The sequence below is a fragment of the Malania oleifera genome, chromosome 10, assembly GCF_029873635.1.
Source record: "Malania oleifera isolate guangnan ecotype guangnan chromosome 10, ASM2987363v1, whole genome shotgun sequence".
Classification (NCBI taxonomy): domain Eukaryota; kingdom Viridiplantae; phylum Streptophyta; class Magnoliopsida; order Santalales; family Ximeniaceae; genus Malania; species Malania oleifera.
In genome coordinates, this window is record NC_080426.1 from 15,449,672 (window position 1) to 15,472,127 (window position 22,456).

At 36.5% G+C, this 22,456-nt stretch overlaps 3 protein-coding genes across 3 annotated transcripts; 2 read left to right on the plus strand and 1 right to left on the minus strand.

The window, feature by feature from the left end:
- Positions 1 to 834: 834 nt before the first annotated feature.
- Positions 835 to 2,355, minus strand: LOC131166525 (uncharacterized). The gene is made up of 2 exons (XM_058125119.1): positions 2,068 to 2,355; positions 835 to 1,836 (listed from the first exon to the last, which is right to left on the minus strand). Exons 1-2 carry the CDS (start codon positions 2,353 to 2,355, stop codon positions 835 to 837), a joined length of 1,290 nt encoding a protein of 429 aa, XP_057981102.1.
- An 8,083-nt stretch (positions 2,356 to 10,438) lies between these two features.
- On the plus strand, positions 10,439 to 11,090 carry LOC131165393 (GCN5-related N-acetyltransferase 8-like). The gene has a single exon (XM_058123137.1). It carries the CDS (start codon positions 10,440 to 10,442, stop codon positions 10,914 to 10,916), a length of 477 nt encoding a protein of 158 aa, XP_057979120.1. The 5' UTR covers position 10,439; the 3' UTR covers positions 10,917 to 11,090.
- Positions 11,091 to 18,983: 7,893 nt separating this feature from the next.
- On the plus strand, positions 18,984 to 20,963 carry LOC131165394 (protein LYK5-like). Its single transcript, XM_058123138.1, has one exon. The coding sequence runs from the start codon at positions 19,390 to 19,392 to the stop codon at positions 20,650 to 20,652; it is 1,263 nt and encodes a 420-aa protein (XP_057979121.1). The 5' UTR covers positions 18,984 to 19,389; the 3' UTR covers positions 20,653 to 20,963.
- Positions 20,964 to 22,456: the final 1,493 nt, after the last annotated feature.

Below are 22,456 nucleotides of genomic sequence, written 5' to 3' on the forward strand. Positions count from 1 at the left end.
TCATTATGTGCTAGTGATATTAGTAGATGCCAAAACTTAGGTTCACTTGCAGCAGTCTATTTTCATGGGCACGTTGATAGAGATACAAGATGAGCAATTTAAATCGATGCTCAAATATAAATAATTGAAAATATAAAATCAATATTATAGGGAAAGAAAAAGAGAGGAGATCGTATATGTGTATATTCTCTTTTCTAGTACTATTTTCTTATAGGGAGATACAACTTCCTTTTACTAGAAATAAAGACGCAAAAAACACCTAAAATAAATATCTCTTATGACCCTTAAATAAAACCTATTCTTACCTATTAGAATAGGTACCTCTAGTTGAAACAAATTGAAATGAACTGCTCTGAAAGAAGAAAATTTCAGCACAGAGCAGAGAGAGATGAAGATGGGAAAGAAGAATTTTGTCTTCCTTGCATTTTCACACATTGAACTATACACTCGAGGGAAGATAAATAGGGAGAAGGAAATGATAACAGAAAAAGGAATCTCAAGCAGAGTAGGGAAAATAACTGCCCAAAAAACAGAAAATAAAATAGAATAAAATAAAACAACTATCTGTTGGAGCCATTCATGTGGGTGCTCTTTCTTCAGATTTCTGGTGGGAGTTAGGGAGCTGAGCTGGAGTTGCATATCTGGCATCTTTAATTTGTAATAGACCCCCGCAAGACGGAGAGTAGATGTTTTCTACTCCCATCTTGGACAAGTGAGAATAAAAGAGAGAAGAGGCTATAGGTTTGGTGAACATATCTGCCATTTGCGAGTGGCTGTTGACATGGTGAGTAATGAGACTACCGTCTTGATTTTTTTCACGAATGAGATGACAATCTAGCTCAATGTGTTTTGTGCGTTCATGGAAAACTGGGTTTGCAGCAATGTGTAAGGCAGCTGTTTGTGGTGATATGTTGGTGGCTTTGGACAGGGCTTGGATGCTGGAGGAACTTCATTCTGCAGCAAATGGTATAACCCATTCTTCACCTCACCCATTCCAGTCGTGCGCCAAGTCAAAAGGTCCTGAATAAAACATTTTTTAGATAAGAAAATAAGACAACACTTCAAGGTGTGAGCCAATTTTCTGGCAGAGATGAGATTGAAAGAAAAGGATGGAACACACAGGACATTGTGAAGAATAAGGTCTTTTGTTGGTCTCACTGTGCCAATGTGGGTCACAGCGACAGCTTCTCCATTAGGCAAGGTTACAGAGTAGGAGACTTCAGCTGTTATGGAAGTGAAGAAACAGGTTGCACAAACCATATGATCTGTTGCACCTGTGCCAATTATCCAGGGAACAACTAAAATGTCTTTGGGTTTGCTTGTGTAAGCTAAGAGATAGAGAGGTATACCAGAGAACTGAGGAATGTGTGCATCAGGAGGAGAAGCTATGGCAGTTTGAACAGAATGCACCGAGGCTTGACTGGTCTGCCTGAGTATGGCCATTAGTTCCTGATATTGCTCTTGAGTTATAGTGCTTTGACCTCCATGAGTTCCTTGTTCTGGAACAGGTAGAGGAGATGATGAAACCTGATGGGCATACGTGCCAATAGGTGGAGTTCTACCATGAAGTCTGTGCCCTGGAGGATAGCCATGAAGTTTGTAACATTTTTCTGTAGTATGTCCAGGAATATGGCAGTGATTGCACACTGGTTTGCTAGAATTAGCCTTGAAACACCTCTCCAGAGAGTGACCATGAATTTTGCAATGAGAACAATAGTATTTGTCACGTCTTTGAGAGCTGTTTTGAGGTGTGAGCTGTCTGGTGTTATCCTTGACCAGGAGAGCAAGAGGTTCTGTGAGAGAAGGATCAGAAGATATCTCTCTACGCTTCTCTTCCTGTTGGATGATTGAACAAACCTCATTCAAATTGGGGAAAGGTTTAATGAGCAATATTTGTACCTTCAAACCTTTGTAGGAGTCATTGAGTCCCATTAGGAATTTCATTACCTAGTCCCTTTGTTGATTTTCGATCACTATTTTCAAGCCACCACAACTACAACTAGGGATAAATTCATAGTTCATCAGTGCATCGAGAAGTGTTTTCAGCTTGGAGAAGTAACAACTCACAGAATCTTGTTGCTGCATCAGGGCAGCAATTCCTTGTTTGATTTCGTAAATCCTTGGGGCATTTTGCTGTGCAAGATGATGCTCGAGTTCAACCCACAGCTGGTGTGCCGTTTTTGCATACAGGGTGTTGCATTTGATGTCAACCGACATGGAGTTTTGCAGCCAAGTAATAACAATGTCATTGCAACGAAGCCAATGATCCATCAAGGAACTGTCAGGATCAATTGGCTCACGAATGCTGCCATCGATGAAACCCAGCTTGTTCTTAATACGCAAGGCACGCTTCATTGATCTTGCCTAGGGATGATAATTGCTGGAATCCAATACTTGCGTGATGAGTAAAGCTCCAGAGTGGTCGTTGGTGCTGATGAAGTATGGGCTGCTGGGCTGTGATGGATCAAGAAGGATTGAGTGATGGTTTGAGGCTGTTGAATTGGTGTTTTGGTTTTGGTTTTGATTGGTGTCTTGATCGGAATTGGTGGAGTCAGTTCAAGCCATTGAGACTAACTTGGCTTTGATACCATGAAACAAATTGAAATGAACTGCTCTGCAAGAAGAAAATTTCAGCACAGAGCAGAGAGAGATGAAGATGGGAAAGAAGAATTTTGTCTTCCTCGCATTTTCACACATTGAACTGTACACTCGGGGGAAGATAAATAGGGAGAAGGAAATGATAATAGAAAAAGGAATCTCAAGCAGAGCAGGGAAAATAACTGCCCAAAAAACAGAAAATAAAATAGAATAAAATAAAACAACTATTTGTTGGAGCCATTCACGTGGGTGCTCTTTCTTCAGATTTTTGGTGGGAGCTAGGGAGTTGAGCTGGAGTTGCATATCTGGCATCTTTAATTTGTAATACTAGTGGTGATCCCACAAATTTTCGCTAGTGGAGATAACATGTATATGCTTGCACCCAAAGGAAAGAAAACTATAACAAACAAAACAAAATAGAAATTTTCATTATTAATTTTTCAAAGTCAAATTGAGATCTCTAATGTACAATGTAAATGAGAAGTCAAGCTAATAGAGTGTCCTTTAAGGAACATTTTAAATACTTTTAATATTCGCTAATTTGACAAATAATCTTTTCACATAATTTGGATTAATATTATTAGTATAATCCTATTATTTTGTAATTTTAGGGGGTGTATACTTATATTTTTAATCTAAATATTTTGTAATTTAATATACAATATATATATATATATTTAAATTATTTGAAATATTTTGTAATTATATATTTTAGGGTCACTCAATCATATGTTCCAGTCACAAATATTCCTGCTAGATTGATTGTTCCTGAAGAACACCCAATGGGAATATCATCTAATGAATCTAAAATGCGTCATGAGCGTGATAGACCAATTGATGCAAAGGATACTCTTCTTCAAAAGAAAAAGGAAATGAATAAAAATGACACTCCAAAAGAGGTCATTAACACTCAAGAAGAGGTTAAAAGAAATATAGATCAATAATCTCATATTTCCACAGAAGTAACACCAGAAGTGTTTCCGGTACCGGAAAATTATGAGATCTCATTAAAATTTGGAAATATGCGGAGAAGAAATGAAGTTGTTGTTGACAATGTGTTTACATATGCGATTGCTTCATAAATTATTAATGATAATAAGCCTGAACCTCAAACTGTAGAAGAATGTTGATATCGAAATGATTGGCCAAAATATAAAGAAGTAATACAGGTTGAGCTAGACTCATTAGCTAAACATAAGGTATTTGAACCAGTAGTCCAAACACTTGAGAATATTAAACCTGTTGGGTATAAATGAGTTTGTGTACGTAAAAGAAATGAAATGAATGAAATTGTGAAATACAAGGCGCGTCTTGTAGCACAAGGTTTTTCACAAAGGTCTGGTATAAATTATAATGAGACTATTCCCCTGTTATGGATGCAGTTACTTTCAGATTTTTGATTATTTTAACGGTTTCTGAAGGACTTGACATTCGCCTCATTAACGTAGTGACAAGTTACTCGTATGACTCATTGGATAATGACATATATATATATAAATCCCTAAAGGATTTAAAATGCCTGAAACATATAATCCAAAACAACAACAAATGTATTCTGTTAAATTACAAAGATCATTCTATGAATTGAAGCAGTCTGGACGAATGTGGTACAATTGTTTAAGTGAATATTTGTTGAAAATTGGATATGAAAATAATCTTTTCTATCCTTGTGTTTTTATCAAGAAGATAAATTTTGGATTTGTTATAGTTGCAGTTTATGTTGATGACATAAACATAGTAGGAATTCCAGAAGAGATCTCAACGACTGCTGACTACTTAATGAAAGAATTTGAAATGAAGGATCTTGGGAAGACAAAATTTTGTCTTGGTTTTCAAGTTGAACATTTAACAAGTGAAATTTTTATTCATCAATCATCTTATATAGAAAAAATCTTGAAACAATTTTGTATGGATAAATCTTATCCATTAAGTTTCCCGATGGTTGTTCGTTCACTTGATGTGAAAAAGGATCTTTTTCGTCCTCGAGAAGATGATGAAGAAATACTTGGTCCTAAAGTACCTTATCTTAGTATAATTGGAGCACTCTTGTATCTTGCAAATTGCCCTATACTAGATATAACTTTTGTGGTAAATTTTCTGGCAAGATTTAGTTGTACACCAATTGAGAGATATTGGAATGGAGTAAAACATGTTCTTTGTTATTTCCGCTACACATCTGATATGGGTTTGTTTTACCCAAAAGGAGTAGAGTCTATGTTGAAAGGATATGCTGATGTTGGATGTTTTTCTGATCCTCATAAAATTCGATAAAAAACAAGCTATATTTTTACATGTGGTGATACTACTATCTCTTGGCGATCTGTAAAGCAAACGATCATTGCTATCTCTTCAAACCATTCAGAAATATTGGCAGTTCACGAAGCAAGTCGTGAATGTTTATGGTTAAGAACTATAATCCAACACATTAAAGGAACAAGTGGATTATCACTGGAGAATGACAAGCCAATAATATTGTACGAGAACAATGCAGCATGTATTGTACAAATCAAAGGTGGTACATAAAAGGTGATAAAATTAAACATATTTCACCAAAGTTCTTTTACACTCGTGAACTTACGAAGAAAGGAGATGTTGACATTTGCAAAATTCGTTCGAGTAACAACTCAGCAGATCTATTCACAAAAGCATTGCCAACTTCAATTTAAAAAAAAAACATGTACATAACATTGGAATGCGACAACTTAAGGACATTTCTTAATTGATTGTATTTTTTGAAGGGAAGTATGAATACTGTACTCTTTTTCCTTCGTTAAGGTTTTATCCCACCGGGTTTTCCTTAGTGAAGGTTTTAACGAACATTCATAGTGTATAACCATTCAAGGGGAAGTGTTGTAAAACATGTATATTATATATGTGGACGACTATCTTGAGAATAAGTTATAACTTTTGGTATGCCCACATAATGGTTCATTATGGAATTGACCTTTGGGATACGAATATAATCTTTGCCTATATAAGGATATGTTTTACAATCAAACTGGAGATAAAAAGATGATTAGCAACATTCAGTTTCTGAAGAACTACACTGCTAAATTTCTATAGTTCTAAATTTCTTTACTTTAATTTTTCTATAATTCTCTCTTGATTTCATTTACAACAAATTGCACATTATTCTAAGATTTTTTAAATTATTGCTTGCTTGTCCGACCCAAGATGAAACAATTGCGCCCACCGCAAATAATTTAAGGAATTTAACTCTTTTTTTTTTTTTGGAGCTAACTTTTGAGTCTTGTCATGTAATTAAAAAATAATTATATTTTATGAATTTGCCGTAAAATTCAAGTAATTGTTTTAAATAAAATGATGCACCTTTAATTTACATCACCTATTTATCTTAATGGGATGAAAAATAAAGCTCGTGTTGAATTGTCTAAATTGATGTCGGAGCACAGTTCACTCTTAACACAATATAATAATGTGTTACTTAGCCGAATTAATGAAAAGCAAGGCAATCGATGATATGAGGTCATATATTGTCATTTTATTAAAAACTTAGAAAATTAAATGACATAACTTAAATTTAAAAAGTAATGTGTAAATAAAAATTCAAGGTCTAACCATGCTATTATTATAATATACTAAAGAAAAGTTCTCATCTTAGTGGATATTCAAGTGATTTACGGAAACATAATTCCACTATACATTAGACCTATAAATCATTTTAGCAATTTAATTTATTATAATTTGTTAGGACCCTGTGAGCATCCAGATCAAAGTGACACCAAGAATTTTACGTGGTTCGGTCAAGAACGACCTACGTCCACGGAACACACACCAACTATTCAATAACTCGTCGGAAAATGTTACAATTCTCTCTCCCTCTCTCTCTCTCTCTCTCTCTCTCTCTCTCTCTCTCTCTTCCTCCCTTCTTCCTCTCAACTCTCTCTGCACTCTCTGTGCTCTCTCTGCATTGTGCTGTTGTTGTTCTATCACTTTCCACGACCTCTTTATATAGGCTTGGATTTTACATTATAATTAAATGCGAATCAATACAAATTAATCACAAATTGGAAGTTTTTAATCAAGAGATAAATGGAGAATAAATTCACACGTTTTCTAACTCAGCTCAACGCGTCTCCAGCTATGTTTCTGGGTCCATCTCTAACAATCTCCCACTTGGAGACAGAGACACCTCCTCAACAAGAGTATCATGAAGAAATGGTGTGCTCATAATATGTGTCTTCAAGCATGAAGTCCAACTGAAGTTGAACACAACTTGAGTTCCTTTGTAGTCGCCACCTTCTTGTCTGCTCGATTTCTGCGGACTAATCTGATGGCTGTCATCTTCACAACTGGTGTAAAAATGCCGGTGTAGTCAATTCCTTCCTTCTGCTCAAAGCCTTTGACTACCAACTGAGGCTTGTATCTTCTGGAGCCTTCATGCTCCTCTTCGATTATGTACACCCACTTGTTGTGAAGGCCTTTGGGCAACTTTCACATTCTGTTGGAGGTGAGGGACTTTATCTCATCCTTCATCGCAAGCTCCCACTTGCTCATATCTGCCACTTGACATGCTTCATCATAGCATTCAGGCTCTCCTCCATCTGTAGGAAGTAAGTAATCAATATACCTTTTGTTTGGTATATGAGACCGAGTAGATCTTCTAAGCTCTGGAGCTGGAGTAGGAGATGGTGGTGCGACAATCTACTTCACTGGTTCCTCCACCTGAGGATTCTCGGTATTCTGCTGATGTGTCCCAACACATTCATGGGTGTTTATTTGGAAACTAACCCTCTTCTGTTTCCTGACTATACAATCCTCACACATGTCAACCTGCACTGACTGTAGACCACTCAATTTTTCCTTTGAGTGCATCACCCTGAGTCCCTTCTCGCTCATGTGACCAAGTCGTTAGTGCCAGATGTTGTTGTCGTCATTTCCTGCAGCAACTAAAATAGACATGGAGGCATTAGAGGTTAGAAAAAGTGTTCTTCTTTTCTTACCTCGTGCAATTGTTAGTACACCCTTTGAGACTTTCCATTCATCGCTAATGAATTTCATCGTGTATCCTTCATCTGCCAGTTGACCAATTGAGATCAAATTCTTTCTCAGGTCTGGAATATACCTGACATCCTTCAGCTTCCATACTGACCCATTTATATTGATCTTCACAACTCCCTTGCCGGTTACGTCGCAAGGTTGAACGTTGCCAAGGTACACCTTACCAAAATTACCTGGTATGTACTCCTCTAGGTAATCTTTGCAGCATATAGCATGAAATAAGGCTCCGGAGTCTAAGACCCAAGACTCCTGCTTGCTCTCTGAAGAGCAGATCAACATCTCATCATTCTCAGAAGCAATATTTGCTTCTGTCTTTGCCCTCGTCTTGAATTCTTTCTTCTAACTCCTGCACTGGTTCCTGTAATGACCAGTCTTTCTACAGTTCCATCATTCAATAACTTTAGTACTCTGGGAACCTGTGTCCTGAGTACCTCTGGAATTTTCGGATAGAGACCGCCTCGGCCTAGATCTGTCGCGGTTGTTTGATCGTCAATGCCTGTTTCCTCTGCCTCGATTCTCCATGTTAAAGGCTGAACTCGAATTGGAGCTATGGTTCGGCTGCATTCTTATTTCCTCTGTCAAAATCATGCTGACGACCTCATCGTATACAAGCTTTGATTTTCCTGCGGAGCTACTAATGGCAATGACGACACCATTCCAATTTTCAGGCAACTGACTGAGAATTAGTAGAGCCCGAATCTCATTATCAAACGTTATCCCAACTGAGGCGAGTTGATCAGACAACTCATTGAAGTTATTCAGATGCCTGCTGAAACTCTTACCTACAGACATGCTCATCGTAAATAGTTTTTTCATGAGATATACCTTGTTTGCGGCTGAAGGCTGCTCGTACATATTTGAGAGTGCATCCATCAGAAACTTGGTGGATGTTATATGCTTGATATTGAACACCACAGATTTCGATAACGTCATTCTGATGGCTCCGAGGGCTTTTCGATCAAGCAACTCCCACTCGTCCTTGTTCATGGATGTTGGCTTACCCTTCAACGGTAAGTGCAATTCCTTCCCAAACAAATAGTCTTCTATCTACATCTTCCAGAAACCGAAATTGTTCCCGTTGAACATTTCGATTTTTGAGCTCTTTTCATTTGACATCTTGATTTGCTAATTTAGAGATGGAATTAGCTCAAATGGATAGCACGGATGGATCCGGAACGATCAAAAACCCTAGCAATGGTTCGATTCGCTCGAAAAACGGACCCAAAACTACCCCGAAAAGTTCAGTCAAAGTTTTCAGTCAAACTGATGATGTTGGGCTCACCGACTGATGTGGCGGCTGATGTGGCAGTGGGACCCACTTGATGACGTGGCTCTCGTTGGCGGCTCCGGCTAACGTGGCTCTCGCTGGCGTGTCAGCTGACGTGGCCGGTTCTAAGCGGCGAGTCGGATCCGGTTCGTGGATCGGATCTCGGGTTCACTCGGAGTTGAGAGTTTTTTCGGGTTGGGCTGGGTAGCGTAACGGGTCGGGTCGAGGTGGTTCAGGCAAGGAAGACGCGTGCGGCGCGTCGCAGACGCGTGGAGAGGTGTCTTGCTCCGGCAAAACGCGTGGAGGCGCGTGCAGGCTTGTCTGAATTCCGTTCGAGCTCTGGCGAACACGCTTCTCTTCGTCTCTGCGAGGTGAATGCAATGGTGGCGTCAAAACTTTGATCTATTGGACAGAGTTCTGAATTTCGGGATCACTTCCAATCTGACTTTTCTGCTCCAACCGGGCTCTGATGCCACTTGTTAGGACCCTGTGAGCATCCAGATCAAAGTGACACCAAGAATTTTACGTGGTTCGATTAAGAATGACCTACGTCTACGGAGCACATACCAACTATTCAATAACTTGCCGAAAAATGTTACAATTCTCTCTCTCTCTTTCTCTTTCTTCCTCTCTGCACTCTCTGTGCTCTCTCTGCACTGTGCTGTTGTTGTTCTATCACTTTCCACAACCTCTTTATATAGGCTTGAATTTTTACATTATAATTAAATGCGAATCAATACAAATTAATCACAAATTGGAAGTTTATAATCAAGAGATAAATGGAGAATAAATTCACACATTTTCTGACTTAGCTCAAATCGTCTCCAACTGTGTTTCTGGCTCCATCTCTAACATAATTAACTCAAGTTTGCAAATGAAAAAATGTCATGTGATCGTCACAATTAATAAATTAATACTAATTAGAAATTTGTATTAAAATTATACCATACCAATTTAAGTTCTTCAATTATAATTTACTAAAGAAAAAATAAAAAATAAAAAAATAATAATAATTCCATGGATAGTATTTGTGAATGCTAATAGTATTAACAATAAAATAATAAATAAGTTAATCAAAACTTTGAACCTTATTACTAAAAGTTTAGAGAAAATTTCTTTACTTATAAAATAATTGGATCTCAAGAGGGACCTATGCCTATTAGACAATCATAACAACAAAAGTCTTAAATGTTACGAGTCAAGTAAATAAATAATTTTATCAATTATTTAAAAACAGTATAATATTTTTATTATTATTATTATTATTATTAATAAAAGATAGTGTATATTCAGATAAATTACAAAAATATCATCTTTTATTATTACTATTTTAAAACAATATCTATTATTTAACAAATAAATTATTTTGAGTAACACAATTTATCACAACCACTCACTTTAATGACTTTAATATTTAACTGCCATTTGCCCTTTACAACCACATTCCATAAAATTTTCTTTTTGAGTAAAAAGACCCCCATGCCCTTACATCTAGGTGACCATCACCTACCCTCACAGCCCCGCCATCTGGCCTACCATCGAACCCCCGGCAATGGCTGCCGCCGCAGTCGCACCACCATCACCTCCCGCCACCGCTGTGCCTGAAACCCCAGTCAGAACCACCCTGTTCGCTAGAATCCGACTGGGGAACCCATCGGTCGTCCCTCTCCTCCACAAGCTCGCCAGGCAGATGGCCGTCTTCGAGCGCGTCACCGACCACTTCCCTGCCACCGAAGCCTCCCTCGCCGCCACCCTCTTCACCCACCCGCCCTTCCACTCCTTCACCGTCTTCATCCCCGAAGTCTCTCGCAGCCCCTTCTCCGATCACCTCCCGGCGGCTGCAGCGGCCGAGTTCGTGCTGTTCTTCCCGAACTACTCGATATTTCTGGGGAAGCCGGGGTTTTACGCGGAGGACTTGTTCGTGAGGGAATGTTGCCGGAGGAAGCGATTAGAAATGATGCTGTTGTCGGCGGTGGCGTCGCAGGCGGTGGAGATGGGGTACGAGAAGAGTGGAGTGGTGTGTGCTTGACTGGAATGCGAATGCTGTTAGGTTTTACGAAGAGAAGGGTACGTGCTCAATTCCTGCAGGAATGGAGGATTTGCAGGTTAAATGGCGAGGCTCATGCAAATTAATTAATTAGCTTCTTCTCTTTCTAGTTTCTCCTGCATGCGTTTTTTTTTTTAAATATTTCTATCCTGAAAATTGGTGACTGAGACTTAGAGTACTGTTTGGAAACTTGACCATTAATCAAATATGAGATTAATATTTGGTTGAAATAGTATATGGAACAGCTTCTATACATAAAATTTAGAGGCTATTAATAAAAAAAAATGAATAAAATAGGATAAATTAACGATAATGATATAATAGGAGTTCTTTTCATTATATTTTTTTTGGGTACATAGATATTATTTTTGAAATAATTATTAATAGCATTAAATGTAAATGTATTTGTATTTTAATAACCTTCTCAGAGGATATATAAAAAAAATATATTTTTTGGTCCCCAAAGAAAATTTTTGAATCCGCCACTAGCACATAAAATTACCTATAACTTCATCAATATTAAAAATTAGAGGGGTTAGGGGTAATAAGTTGGGATGCTCCCAAAAGGCAATGGGTGATGGGCGGCAGCGCCAGTTCCATTTTCCATATGCATGCGTCATTATCTGGACTAGATGCCGGAGCCAGAGGAGACAAGACACACGTGTCACTAGGTTATTTGTGTGAATATCTTGGTCTTTATTCAATTTTCACCGGGTTTCCCACACGTCTCCATTCTTTCTAAACAAAATTAGACCAGTTTAGAATAAAATTAGAAACATAAAAATTTAAAATAAAAACTACAAATTAGAAATAAAAATTAAAAATTAGGATTTAAAAACAGCAACATGTTTGTTTAATATTTATAAAATTAATACAAATTAAAACTTTAGTTCAAAAAAAAAAAATACTCATTTCTATTTTAAATCAAATAATATTATAAAAATATGATTAAAATAATAAAATTACTAATAATACACATTTTGAAAAGTTATTATGATAAAATAAATTTATTATTATTTTGCTTAATTGTTTTACTTTCAAAGTCTACTAAGCAATAAAAATTTTATTGGACATGACAATTGAAAAATAGTAAAAGTATATTATAATTAACTTTATTATTATTTTTTAAAATTTATGCATATTTTTATTTAAATTATATTTAGATTCATATGATCATTTAAAAGTATATAAAATGAATTATTTAATAAAAAAAATCTATATCTGGATGTTAAGATTTCTGATAATAGGTTGTCAAAACAACTGAAAACTACAAAATATAATTTTTAATTTTTTGGTAAACAGGTAAAAATCGACAATAAAAATAGGAAACTGACAACATAAGCAAATATGTTTTTATAATCTATTTTTTCATCATACTGAAACAAAAAAATTGAAAACAACGACAATACCAATTAGACCCTTAGAAATTGAATTGGAATAAGTTTCTTTATATTTATAAACACATTTTGAAACTTGTAAAATATAAGAAAAAAAGTCAAATATAAAGGAATATACTTTTATGTTCGAAAAAAATAAGAATATAAATATATATATATATATATATAAAATAAATTAATGAGAAAAAGTTTTAATTTTATACATTATTAATATTTAATATTTCTTAATTTTTAATCATATCGTCATAGCGACACTTTATTTTTAATAGTTGTTGATATATGGAAAGAAAATAAAATGGAAAATAGATTTTCTTTTTCTTTTTCTTTTTTTTCCCCTAAAAAAAAATGCTTGAACCAAATAGAGCCCTAATGATTTGAGACTTCAGTTTTGAATAAATTATGAATAAATTGTACTACGATTCCTTAAATTCAAGAAATTCTCAAATATTTTGAACTTGCTGTCATTAAAAGAGATTAATAACTTGCGAAAGTGAAATAGAGTTTTTACAAATATGCATATTTGTTGATTGACACAAACACTTAATTTTGATAATTAAGAGAGAAAATAAAAGAGTGGTAGTTTGAAACTTAAAAAGTATAAGAAAAAGGAAATTTACAAGAATCCAAATTTTCATATTTGATTATCGAGAAAGTAAGAAGGAAAATAAAATATATAACAAATTAATGAGTAAAGCTTTGATTTTACACATGAATAACATTTGATTTTTAAAAATTTCAATGATATAAAAATAAATTTTATGTTTAATATTATTTAATATAAAATAAAATAAAATAAAAAATACATTTCATTCTTATTCTCCTCTTAATTTCTTTTCTTAAATAAAATTCTTAATTCATTTAGCACCTCCATAAAGGGCGAAGACCAAAAAAGTCATTTATGAGAGAGAGAGAGAGAGAGAGAGAGAGAGACTTCCCTCATGAACTGTTTGGAAGTGGCATCCCTCCCATGCAAGCACCTAAAATGTCAAGATCACATTGGTTTACCCTTAATAAGAAGAAAAGTAAAGATTTAACTTTATTTTCCCGAATTAACCTTTTATTTATTGACTAAATTAATTAACTCTCTATTTACATTACTTTTCTTTCTTTTTACTCAATTGGACATTTTATTAAAAAATATTACACAAGTGATTTCTTTTCTTTTCAAATCTCTCCACTTTGAGAGATTCAAAAATGAATATGAAGGGAAGAAAAGGAGCCCGCAAAAATTACGGAGGAAATATAGAACGAAAGGTTGGCCTCTCTCCCTTTTTCTTTTCGTTTTACAAGCTTCCGTCCTTCCACACTTATTATATTATAATTATATAGTTCGTTTTTTAAAAAACAAAATCATACTTCGATATTTTTGTCAAAAATAATTGTAAAGATAATGAATTTTTAATTGAAATTAAACTGTAGTATTGTTGAAAGAAGCAAAAAGATAAAATCATCATTAAATCATATACTTATATATCTAAAAGTTATGTAGTATTGATATATCAACATGTTTACACACACAAGCAAATTAGGTAAAATGGAGAAGTATTTCAAGTGTGTTTTGTGATGGTAGAGTACCCTTAAAATTAAAAGGAAAGTTCTATAGTATAGCTATAAGATTAGCTACGCTATATAAATCAAAATGTTGGGCGACGATGCAACAGAATATCTAAAAATTAAAAGTTGTCGAGATGAAAATGCTTAGATGAATGAGTACTTTAACATTGAAAAATAAATTAAGGAATGAACATATTCGTAATAAGTTAGGTGTAACTATTATAGAAGATAAGATAAGGATAAGATAAAAAAGAGAAGACTCAAATGGTTACAACGTAAGCCACATGGTGTGTCAGTGAGAAAGAGTGAGTTAATTACTATAGGAAGCAGTAGAAGAGGTAGTGATAGACCTAAAATAACTTAGAATAAAATCTCCAAAAATTTGTCAAAAGAAATAATCTATATATCATTGCATAAATTAACGAAACATGATTCATATAACTGATCCCACCTAGTGGGACTTAAGATTTGGTTTTATTCTTATTGTTGTATATATAAATGTATATTTTGTAGTTTTAATGTCTAAGTTTACGGCTTAATTACATTTGTTTTTATATCTCTAATGTTTACTCATTATCGTAATATTAATTATTATAAGTTGTTGAATCAATTAAAGTCTACTAATTTTTTTTTTTCTTAAATTCAAACACTTTTGCACTGCAAATAAGATAAAACCATAAATTGTGAGGTGCCCAGCAGTTGACATTTCCTACCCTTAATGTCAAAACAAAAATGATTAAATCTTTGGTTGCTGAAGTTATCCAAACCACTAATAAAATTATGATTGATCTTCGGTTGCTTGAATTCTGCACGGCACGCCAAAGTTGAAATTTGAATATTACCCCTCATGCCCACATCCCTCTTTAACCATCCACACGACACCCAACTGCTTAGTCGTCGCCAAAAGTCTCAACTCTGCCAGAGTGATATTTGTAAGAAAAAATTTCTGCATTTGTAATTTCAAATTTATTAACTAAAATTTATTTTATTACTATTTGTATATGTTGTGATACATAACCTATATTATTGAGTATCATCCTTCACGCCCAAAGTGTCAACTCTCCAATCTGATTTTAGTAATGATTATAACGACAAAATCTGTAGAGTCAGAATAGAGTTGCTCAACAATGCGAGCATCTCTATTACTTCTACTGTGGACGACACCCACAACTCCATTCCCATTCGAATTGCAAAAATTGTCCTCTCTCCTTTCGAGTTATGTTCTTTTTTTTTGATCAGTAAATGATAAATTATATTGATCAAATGGATATGTACAGAAACTCTGGCATACCCGAGAAGAAGGAAGCAAAACTTCCATCGACAAAATGAACACTATTACATCAAAACCTGGGAATTCCCAAGGCAAAAAGCCATCAACTAACTAAAAATAATCAAAACCAAAACTAAAATGCAATAAAAAATATCTTAGAACTCAAATCATCACTAGACAGAAAGCTATAAAAATGATGGATATCCAAACCAGGAGGAATCAAGGCGCAACACCCTCCAACAAGAAAAGTCACATGTCGAACAGAAGCATTAAATCTTTAAGTAGCCCTCCAGCTTGAAGTGGACTATCAACTTGGTTAGTACACCATCCACAATGAGAAAGAAGACCAGGCCCAAAATGAAGACTAACTTCAAGACATCAAGAAACTCCAACCTCCTCAGAGTATTCCGAAAACCCAATGAGATAAGAAAGAAAAAGAAAATAAAAGGAATGAAAATGGGAAGAAAGAAAGGGGAAATCAGGAAACAACTCTTTTTTTTTTTTTTGTGTCCGAGTTTACTACCAATTGTTAATCAAACGCCAATCCAAAAGAGAACAAGTCCCTTCAACCAAGAATCCAATAGCAACACCTCATACTGAATAAGACCCCAACACTTCATCTAACAAACTGACCTTCACTGTTCACACCAGAGTCCAGCAGCTCAAAGCAGATCTTCCATATTGAACATGATCCACTAGAAATGAGACACCAACTTCCAGCACAACCAGATTAAAACTGCAACCCAACACAGCGACATCAACAGAGGATAATACATTCAGCCTTGTATTAAACCTGAAACTAGGAACTTAAGAATCCTTCTTCACAACCCCAGAGACATAGTAGCCTGGAGAGTCATTACAGATCAACAGAGCACAGCATAACTCAACCAAAATAATCATCAAAAAATCAGCAGATTAGGCAAGCAGGCTGAGCCAAAGTAAAGCAGGCAGTAAGCATCAACCACTGGAGACACCTAAAACAGAAACTATTACTCCAGCCCCTACAGTAGGCCAACTCCTAAATATTCCTACCATTACAACTCAAAACCATTCCTAAAATCAGAAAAGATCACTCACATTCTGCTGGTTCCCAGGTTTTTACAAACCTGGGAAATCTGTCGAATACAGTTCTGTATGTATGCATTTGAATGACTCGAACAATGGCTTCTAAAGGGGTAACCTTACCTTCAAATATCTTCTTATTTCTGAAGTGCCATAAATAATACACTGTGGCAGCAAAACAAACTTTTTTAGCCACTGATTGAACCCCCGTACCTCTAGCTTCTTTATGCATCCATTTTAGAGAAGCCTTAAGTGTGGTTAAAGCTCTTGTAATGCCCAACCAACTCCTCAAGTGACCCCAAACTGCCGCTGAAAAAGTGCATTTAAAAAAGAGATGGTCTATTGTTTCCTCCTCCCTATTACAAAAGCAACAAGAATGGTTAATCCCTTCCACATGAATATTGTCAGTAGTAGCTAGTCTACCTTTTGCACCAAGCCAGAGAATAAAGGAGTGTTTCGGAGTGCAACCATTCATCCATACAACATTAAACCACGGAACCTTACTTCCTTTCCTTCTCCAGAAATGATAGACTTCTGAACACGAGATTTTGTCACCAATCACCCATTTCCTTAACTGAAAGTCGGCTTCTTGTTGGTCTCTGCAATGTTGCAGTACATTATTCTTAAGTTCAATGATCATCTTAAACAAAGGAGAGTCCTCATGTTTAGAAGAAGCCTCCCAAATGTTACAGCCTCTCAAATAATTCTAATTTATCCATTTCACCCATAGAGAATCTTTTTTATCATGAATATTCCACAACGCTTTAATAAGGATAGCTTTATTCCATGTTTTGAGATCAAAAACTCCCAATCCCCTTTCGTCTTTTGGTAAACACACATCCTTCCAGGCCACTAAGGGTCTCTTTCTATCACCCCCTTTCGAGTTATGTTCGAATTGAAAACATGTGGTGCTAGGTGCTGATTGATCTTCGACTTTGCATTATATACTTGGGGAAAACTCCACCACAAACATCGTCAACATCAACTGCATCGGAGAGGTTTTAAATCACAAACACCTCAGGAGTACTTCAAGACATGAATCCTATTGACATCAAACACTACATAATTGTGGCGGTCACTTGGCTTGAAGACTAGTATCAACAATGGCGGGGATGGAGTCGATGCGTGAGTCAGAGATTTGCCGATAAAACATGACCAAATGATGAACCGATTAAATGAATGGGATGTTAAGAAAGAAGTGCAAGATTTGATCCTTTTCTCCTGGCGAACATTCTACTCCATAACAAAGAAGAAAATCCTTTATTAATGAGGTTGTTTGCTATTTTTTTTATTACATCATTTTTTCCCCAAAGACAGGGAAGACCACCTTTTTGCAATTTTTAAGAAAATCTCAACTGGGCAGGACCTTGTACAAAAGGGTCTCCACGTATGAATTAGACGTTGGTCCAAATTCAACTTGGAAATTAATTGTTGAGTGCCCCAAAAAAGGCATCACCCCATCCGTCATCAACAAGTTCAACCTGAGTTTTCTAAAATATCTCCTCCCTTAATCACCCAATTGTGAAGTATTATAAATGGCATGGCATATTGGATATTTGAAGGGGACAAAACAAAGTCAATGTCCATTATCCGCTCATCATGAAGTATCATCCTTCAACTGCTCCTTCACCTCACAAATGTTTTTTTTTTCCTTAAATCATAAAAATAAAATAAAATTAAAGATTATTTAGTATTATTTTTATTTTTTGTTCTCTGTTATCACAGTTGAAAAACAAGCGGTGATATCCATTTATTTTGTTGTTCATTTTCAATTGTTATGGTAATTTGTTGGTATATTGTTTTGATATGTAGAGTTTGCCTTTTTTTATATTAAATTCTTATGTACACAAATATTAATAAAATTAAAATAAAATGACCATGTGGATTTAAAACTAATTAAAATAAAAATATCCATAATTTTTTAAAAAAAATTGAAAAAATATAAGTCATTGAAAAAAAACACGATTATCATCATTTTTCAATTATTATACACAACAAAGTTGTTGCAACACAAAAAAGTGAATTTATAAATATAATAATTATGTTAAATAATTATAATTATTTTTTTGTTATAAAATTTTCTAATATGTAATTTTTTGTATTTTTTAACTATTCTAATTATGTTGTGATTATTGGTTCAATTAAAGACAAAAGTGATTTAAAATATTAACCAAACAAGCTGCTAGATTTAAATTTTAAAATTTTCCTTAAAAACACCAAAATATTTTTCTTGTCACTAAACATGTGTTTGAATTTTAAATTTAGATTTGTGCAAGTATGGGCAATAAAATATAAAATTATTTTAAGTTTTACCTTAACATACACAAATCCAAATTTAGCACTTAAAATTTATAATTTCAAATAAGAGAATTTGTGGAAAAGATACAATCTCTTAAAAAAACAAAAGTGATCTCACTTAATACTTTTTTTCTTAATTGAATTCGAACAAAAAATAATTTATTTGTCTTAATAATAAATTTAAGCTCCTAAATAAATAAATAAATAAATAATAAATTTAAATGAATTTTAAATAATATCAATAATGTAAAAATGAATATGTTACAATAGACAGTCAACAATGAATCATATTTTTCTCAAATTCTTTTTATAATTTAAATATTATTAGAATTTAGAAGGAATATAATTTTGTTATTTTTAAAATAAATATTCCATTAATGTAATATAATTTTATTTTTTTATTCAATTTTACTAAAGTCGTATAAGTATTATTATTTTTTAAATATTTAAAAATGGATGACATTTTTTCAATAAACTTTATAGAAAATGTTGCAATCTTTTTTGACAAATTCATAAATTTGCGTTTTACCCATTTTCAACATAGTTATTATATATTATATAACGTTTTTTAATAAATTAAATCTCATAAATTACTGCAAAAGGGTCCTACACTAAAAAAAAGTAGGCAACACCACCTCAGTCATCTGTTCTCGAGAAATGCCACGTGTCTTCCAAAACCTTCATATAATGACTGCCAAAAAACCTCAATCGCTCAAATTGACGTGCCGGTGCTTTTTCCGCACGAGGACCACCGCCGTCTGTTACAGTGTTATTCGCTCCGTCCCCATTTTGCTATGATACGCCACCTCCTCCGGCGCATTTTAGCATCCCCGACACTGCATCGAAGCCCTAGGGCCTCCATCTTTGCCCCTTCATGTGCAAATCGAAGATGAATGTTCGCGTAATCAAATCGAAAATCTCGAATTCACGAACCGCGCGATCCGCGAAGTCATCTTCCCAACCATCGCAACAAGCTACGCGCGCGTCTTCGATCGGAGAACCGTCGTCGGGCAGTTTCACGGACGGCAACTACACCAGCGGTTCGAGCTACAGGTACTTGTCGGGATCGTCGTCGACATCGACACAGGCAGCTCTGTCAACCATCAAAGAGTCCTTAGCAGATAACGCTCACATCTACGAGTTCTCTGAAATTTGCTCTGCCACCAACAATTTCGCGCTCGCCAAACGCTTCTCCTCCTCTTCTTGGCGGTGCAGCATCCGCGGCAAAGACGTCGTCGTTTTTCAGCGAAAGTTCCGCCGCCCGATGGAGCTGCAGGAGCTCCGTGAGAGGCTTGGGACGATCTGCAAGTGCCACCATATGAGCGTAATCAAGCTTCTCGGCGCTTCGATCTCCGGTAATTACATTTATCTGGTGTATGACTACGTCCACGGCGCTAACCTCGCGGAGTGTCTGAGGAACCCTAGAAATCCTAATTTCACCGTGCTCTCGAACTGGCTCTCAAGAATGCAGATCGCTGCCGACCTTGCGCACGGCCTCGATTACATCCACCACAGCGCCGGCCTGGACCGGAAATTCGTCCACAACCGCATCAAGAGTTCAAGCATCGTCGTCACGGAACCATCCTTGAACGCGAAAATCTGCCATTTCGGCACTGCCGCCCTCAGCGGCGAGATCGCGGTAGAAGATCTCAAAAATTCGACGGAAAGTAAGATCGAATTGCAGCGATCGAGGAGCCGAGTGATGAGAATCGAAGGGACGAGGGGGTACATGGCGCCGGAGTTCCAGAGCACAGGAATCGCGACTCGAAGGACGGATGTCTACGCGTTCGGGATAGTGATTCTGGAGCTGTTGTCGGGGAAGGAGCCATTGAAGTATCGAGTGGACGAAGAGAGCGGGGGGTACGAGAGGGAGAGCGTGATCGAGGCGGCGAGGGGGGCGGTGGACGACGGGCGGTTGCGGCAGTGGGTGGACCGCCGGTTGGGGGATTCATACCCGGTGGGGGTGGCGGAGGCGATGGCGCGTATGGGATTGGAGTGCGTGGATGCGGATCCGGGTAAGAGGCCGGATATGGGTCGGGTGGCAGGCACGGTGTCGAAGCTGTATCTGGAATCGATAACGTGGGCGGAGAAAATGGGCGTACCCACAGACTTCTCGGTCTCTCTCGCCCCTAGATGATAATGAAAGCAATTGCTATTTGTAAATGTCTTGGTAGACCTGTTGTAAAGTGAATAGCATAGGATTCCTTGAAACGATTGAACTAAAATGAAAAGAAAAAACGAAATGGATTGAAAAAAGAAAATAGAGAAGTTATTTAGATTAGGGAATTGATCAAGCACAAAGACCATATTGGAATTGCTCAATTTTAAGATTCATTTTCTTCATGTCTATCTTTTACATAAATAGAAAGAGGCGATATTTGGATCCCCGAGTAATTCTTGTGATCAGAAAAATATCACAGGGGTTTGCGACCAAGTGCTTTTATCTTATTAGTTTTTCTTATGGGATTTGCTCTCGAGGAAACGCATAGAACAATCACAGATACGCTGGCGTTGCTCATTCATACTCCATGATTCGCCTGATCGCAGGTTATAATCCGCAACCATCACCGGTATCACAGTCCATCATCACCCTCATTCAGCATACATATGAATCTAGATTTTTGAGACACTGAAAACAGAGATGATTGGTTCTCAAGAAAGTCGCTCAGAAAGCATCCAAGAATATCCCACTGGTGCCCCCAGGGCTGAGCTCAGTTGGCAAGGGCGGATTTCGGGGTTGCCTTTCACAAGGTCAGGGATTTCTTCCACCCCGGGTTCGATTCTTGCGGCGAGCACCTGAGTTTACCTCCTGCGTGGTGGTGTGGGGCCGCTGTCACGTGGGCATGGGATTAGTCACGACCGGTGCGACGGACCGTAAAACGGACGTCGTTGATGGTCGTGGACACCCGGACGAATCCAAAAAGAATATCCCACTGGCAAAAGAAAATGCAAGCACAATTGCTGACAGTGACCTTGTGGGCGGCAGCCTCCTGGCAAAGCAACAAAGGAAAAAATGTGTGTTTGTGTGTGTGAGAGAGAGAGGGATTTACCAGAGAGCTGATCACGGTCACGGCAGCGGCATCGGTCGATGGAGTCGGTGGTGGCGACTGGAGCACTGGCTGGGCATGCGCTTCCCCCATTTTCTTCTCCCTTTCTGCGCCGGAAGGAGGAAACAAATGGTTTGATTCGACCCCTCTTCCTTTTTTTTGGAATACGCACCGAATATCCACGCGTCCGTTTTATGGTCCACGTGACTAATCCTGCACCCCTTGAAATTGACCCCACAACTCCAAAGGGAGGATAAATTCAAAAGTCCAGGGACGGAAAGGAGCCCGGGAGGGTTTGAACACCTGACCTCATGAAAGGCACTCCTGCAGCCCGCACTACTACCTGAACCACACCCTGAGGGTAATTTGACCCCTCTTCCTTGATCTTATCCTAAAAAACCTTAAACCGGGTTGGGTTAATCGTTTAACCCGTTCAAGTCTGCTGGCTGGTCCCATCTAGTTTTTTTATTTCTATTTTTTATTTTTGTTATTGTGTTATTTAAATCATTAAAAATTATAAAATACATAAAGTAAAAAAAATAGTTCTTCAAATTATTTAATTTTTTTTATTTCTTTTTTGTAAGAATTAAGCAGGGTATGTTACCAAAGGCAATACGTGGGAAGGGGTGGGGGGAAGGGGAAAAGGCTCAAAAGCGAGGATCACCATTAAAACTACAAAGAACTCAAATCTTTTGAGTTTAAGACATCTTGATGTCCCAAATAATCTTGCTTCCAAATTTAGTTCAATGTCTCCCTTATTTTCCATGTATTGTATATGACTTGCAAATAAGTTAAATCCCTTGTAAGTTACTCAGTGTTTGACTCAATACTTAAAATTATCAAGTTGAATGAGCTAAACTCAATCTCAAATTTTAAGTTTCTCAACTAAATAAG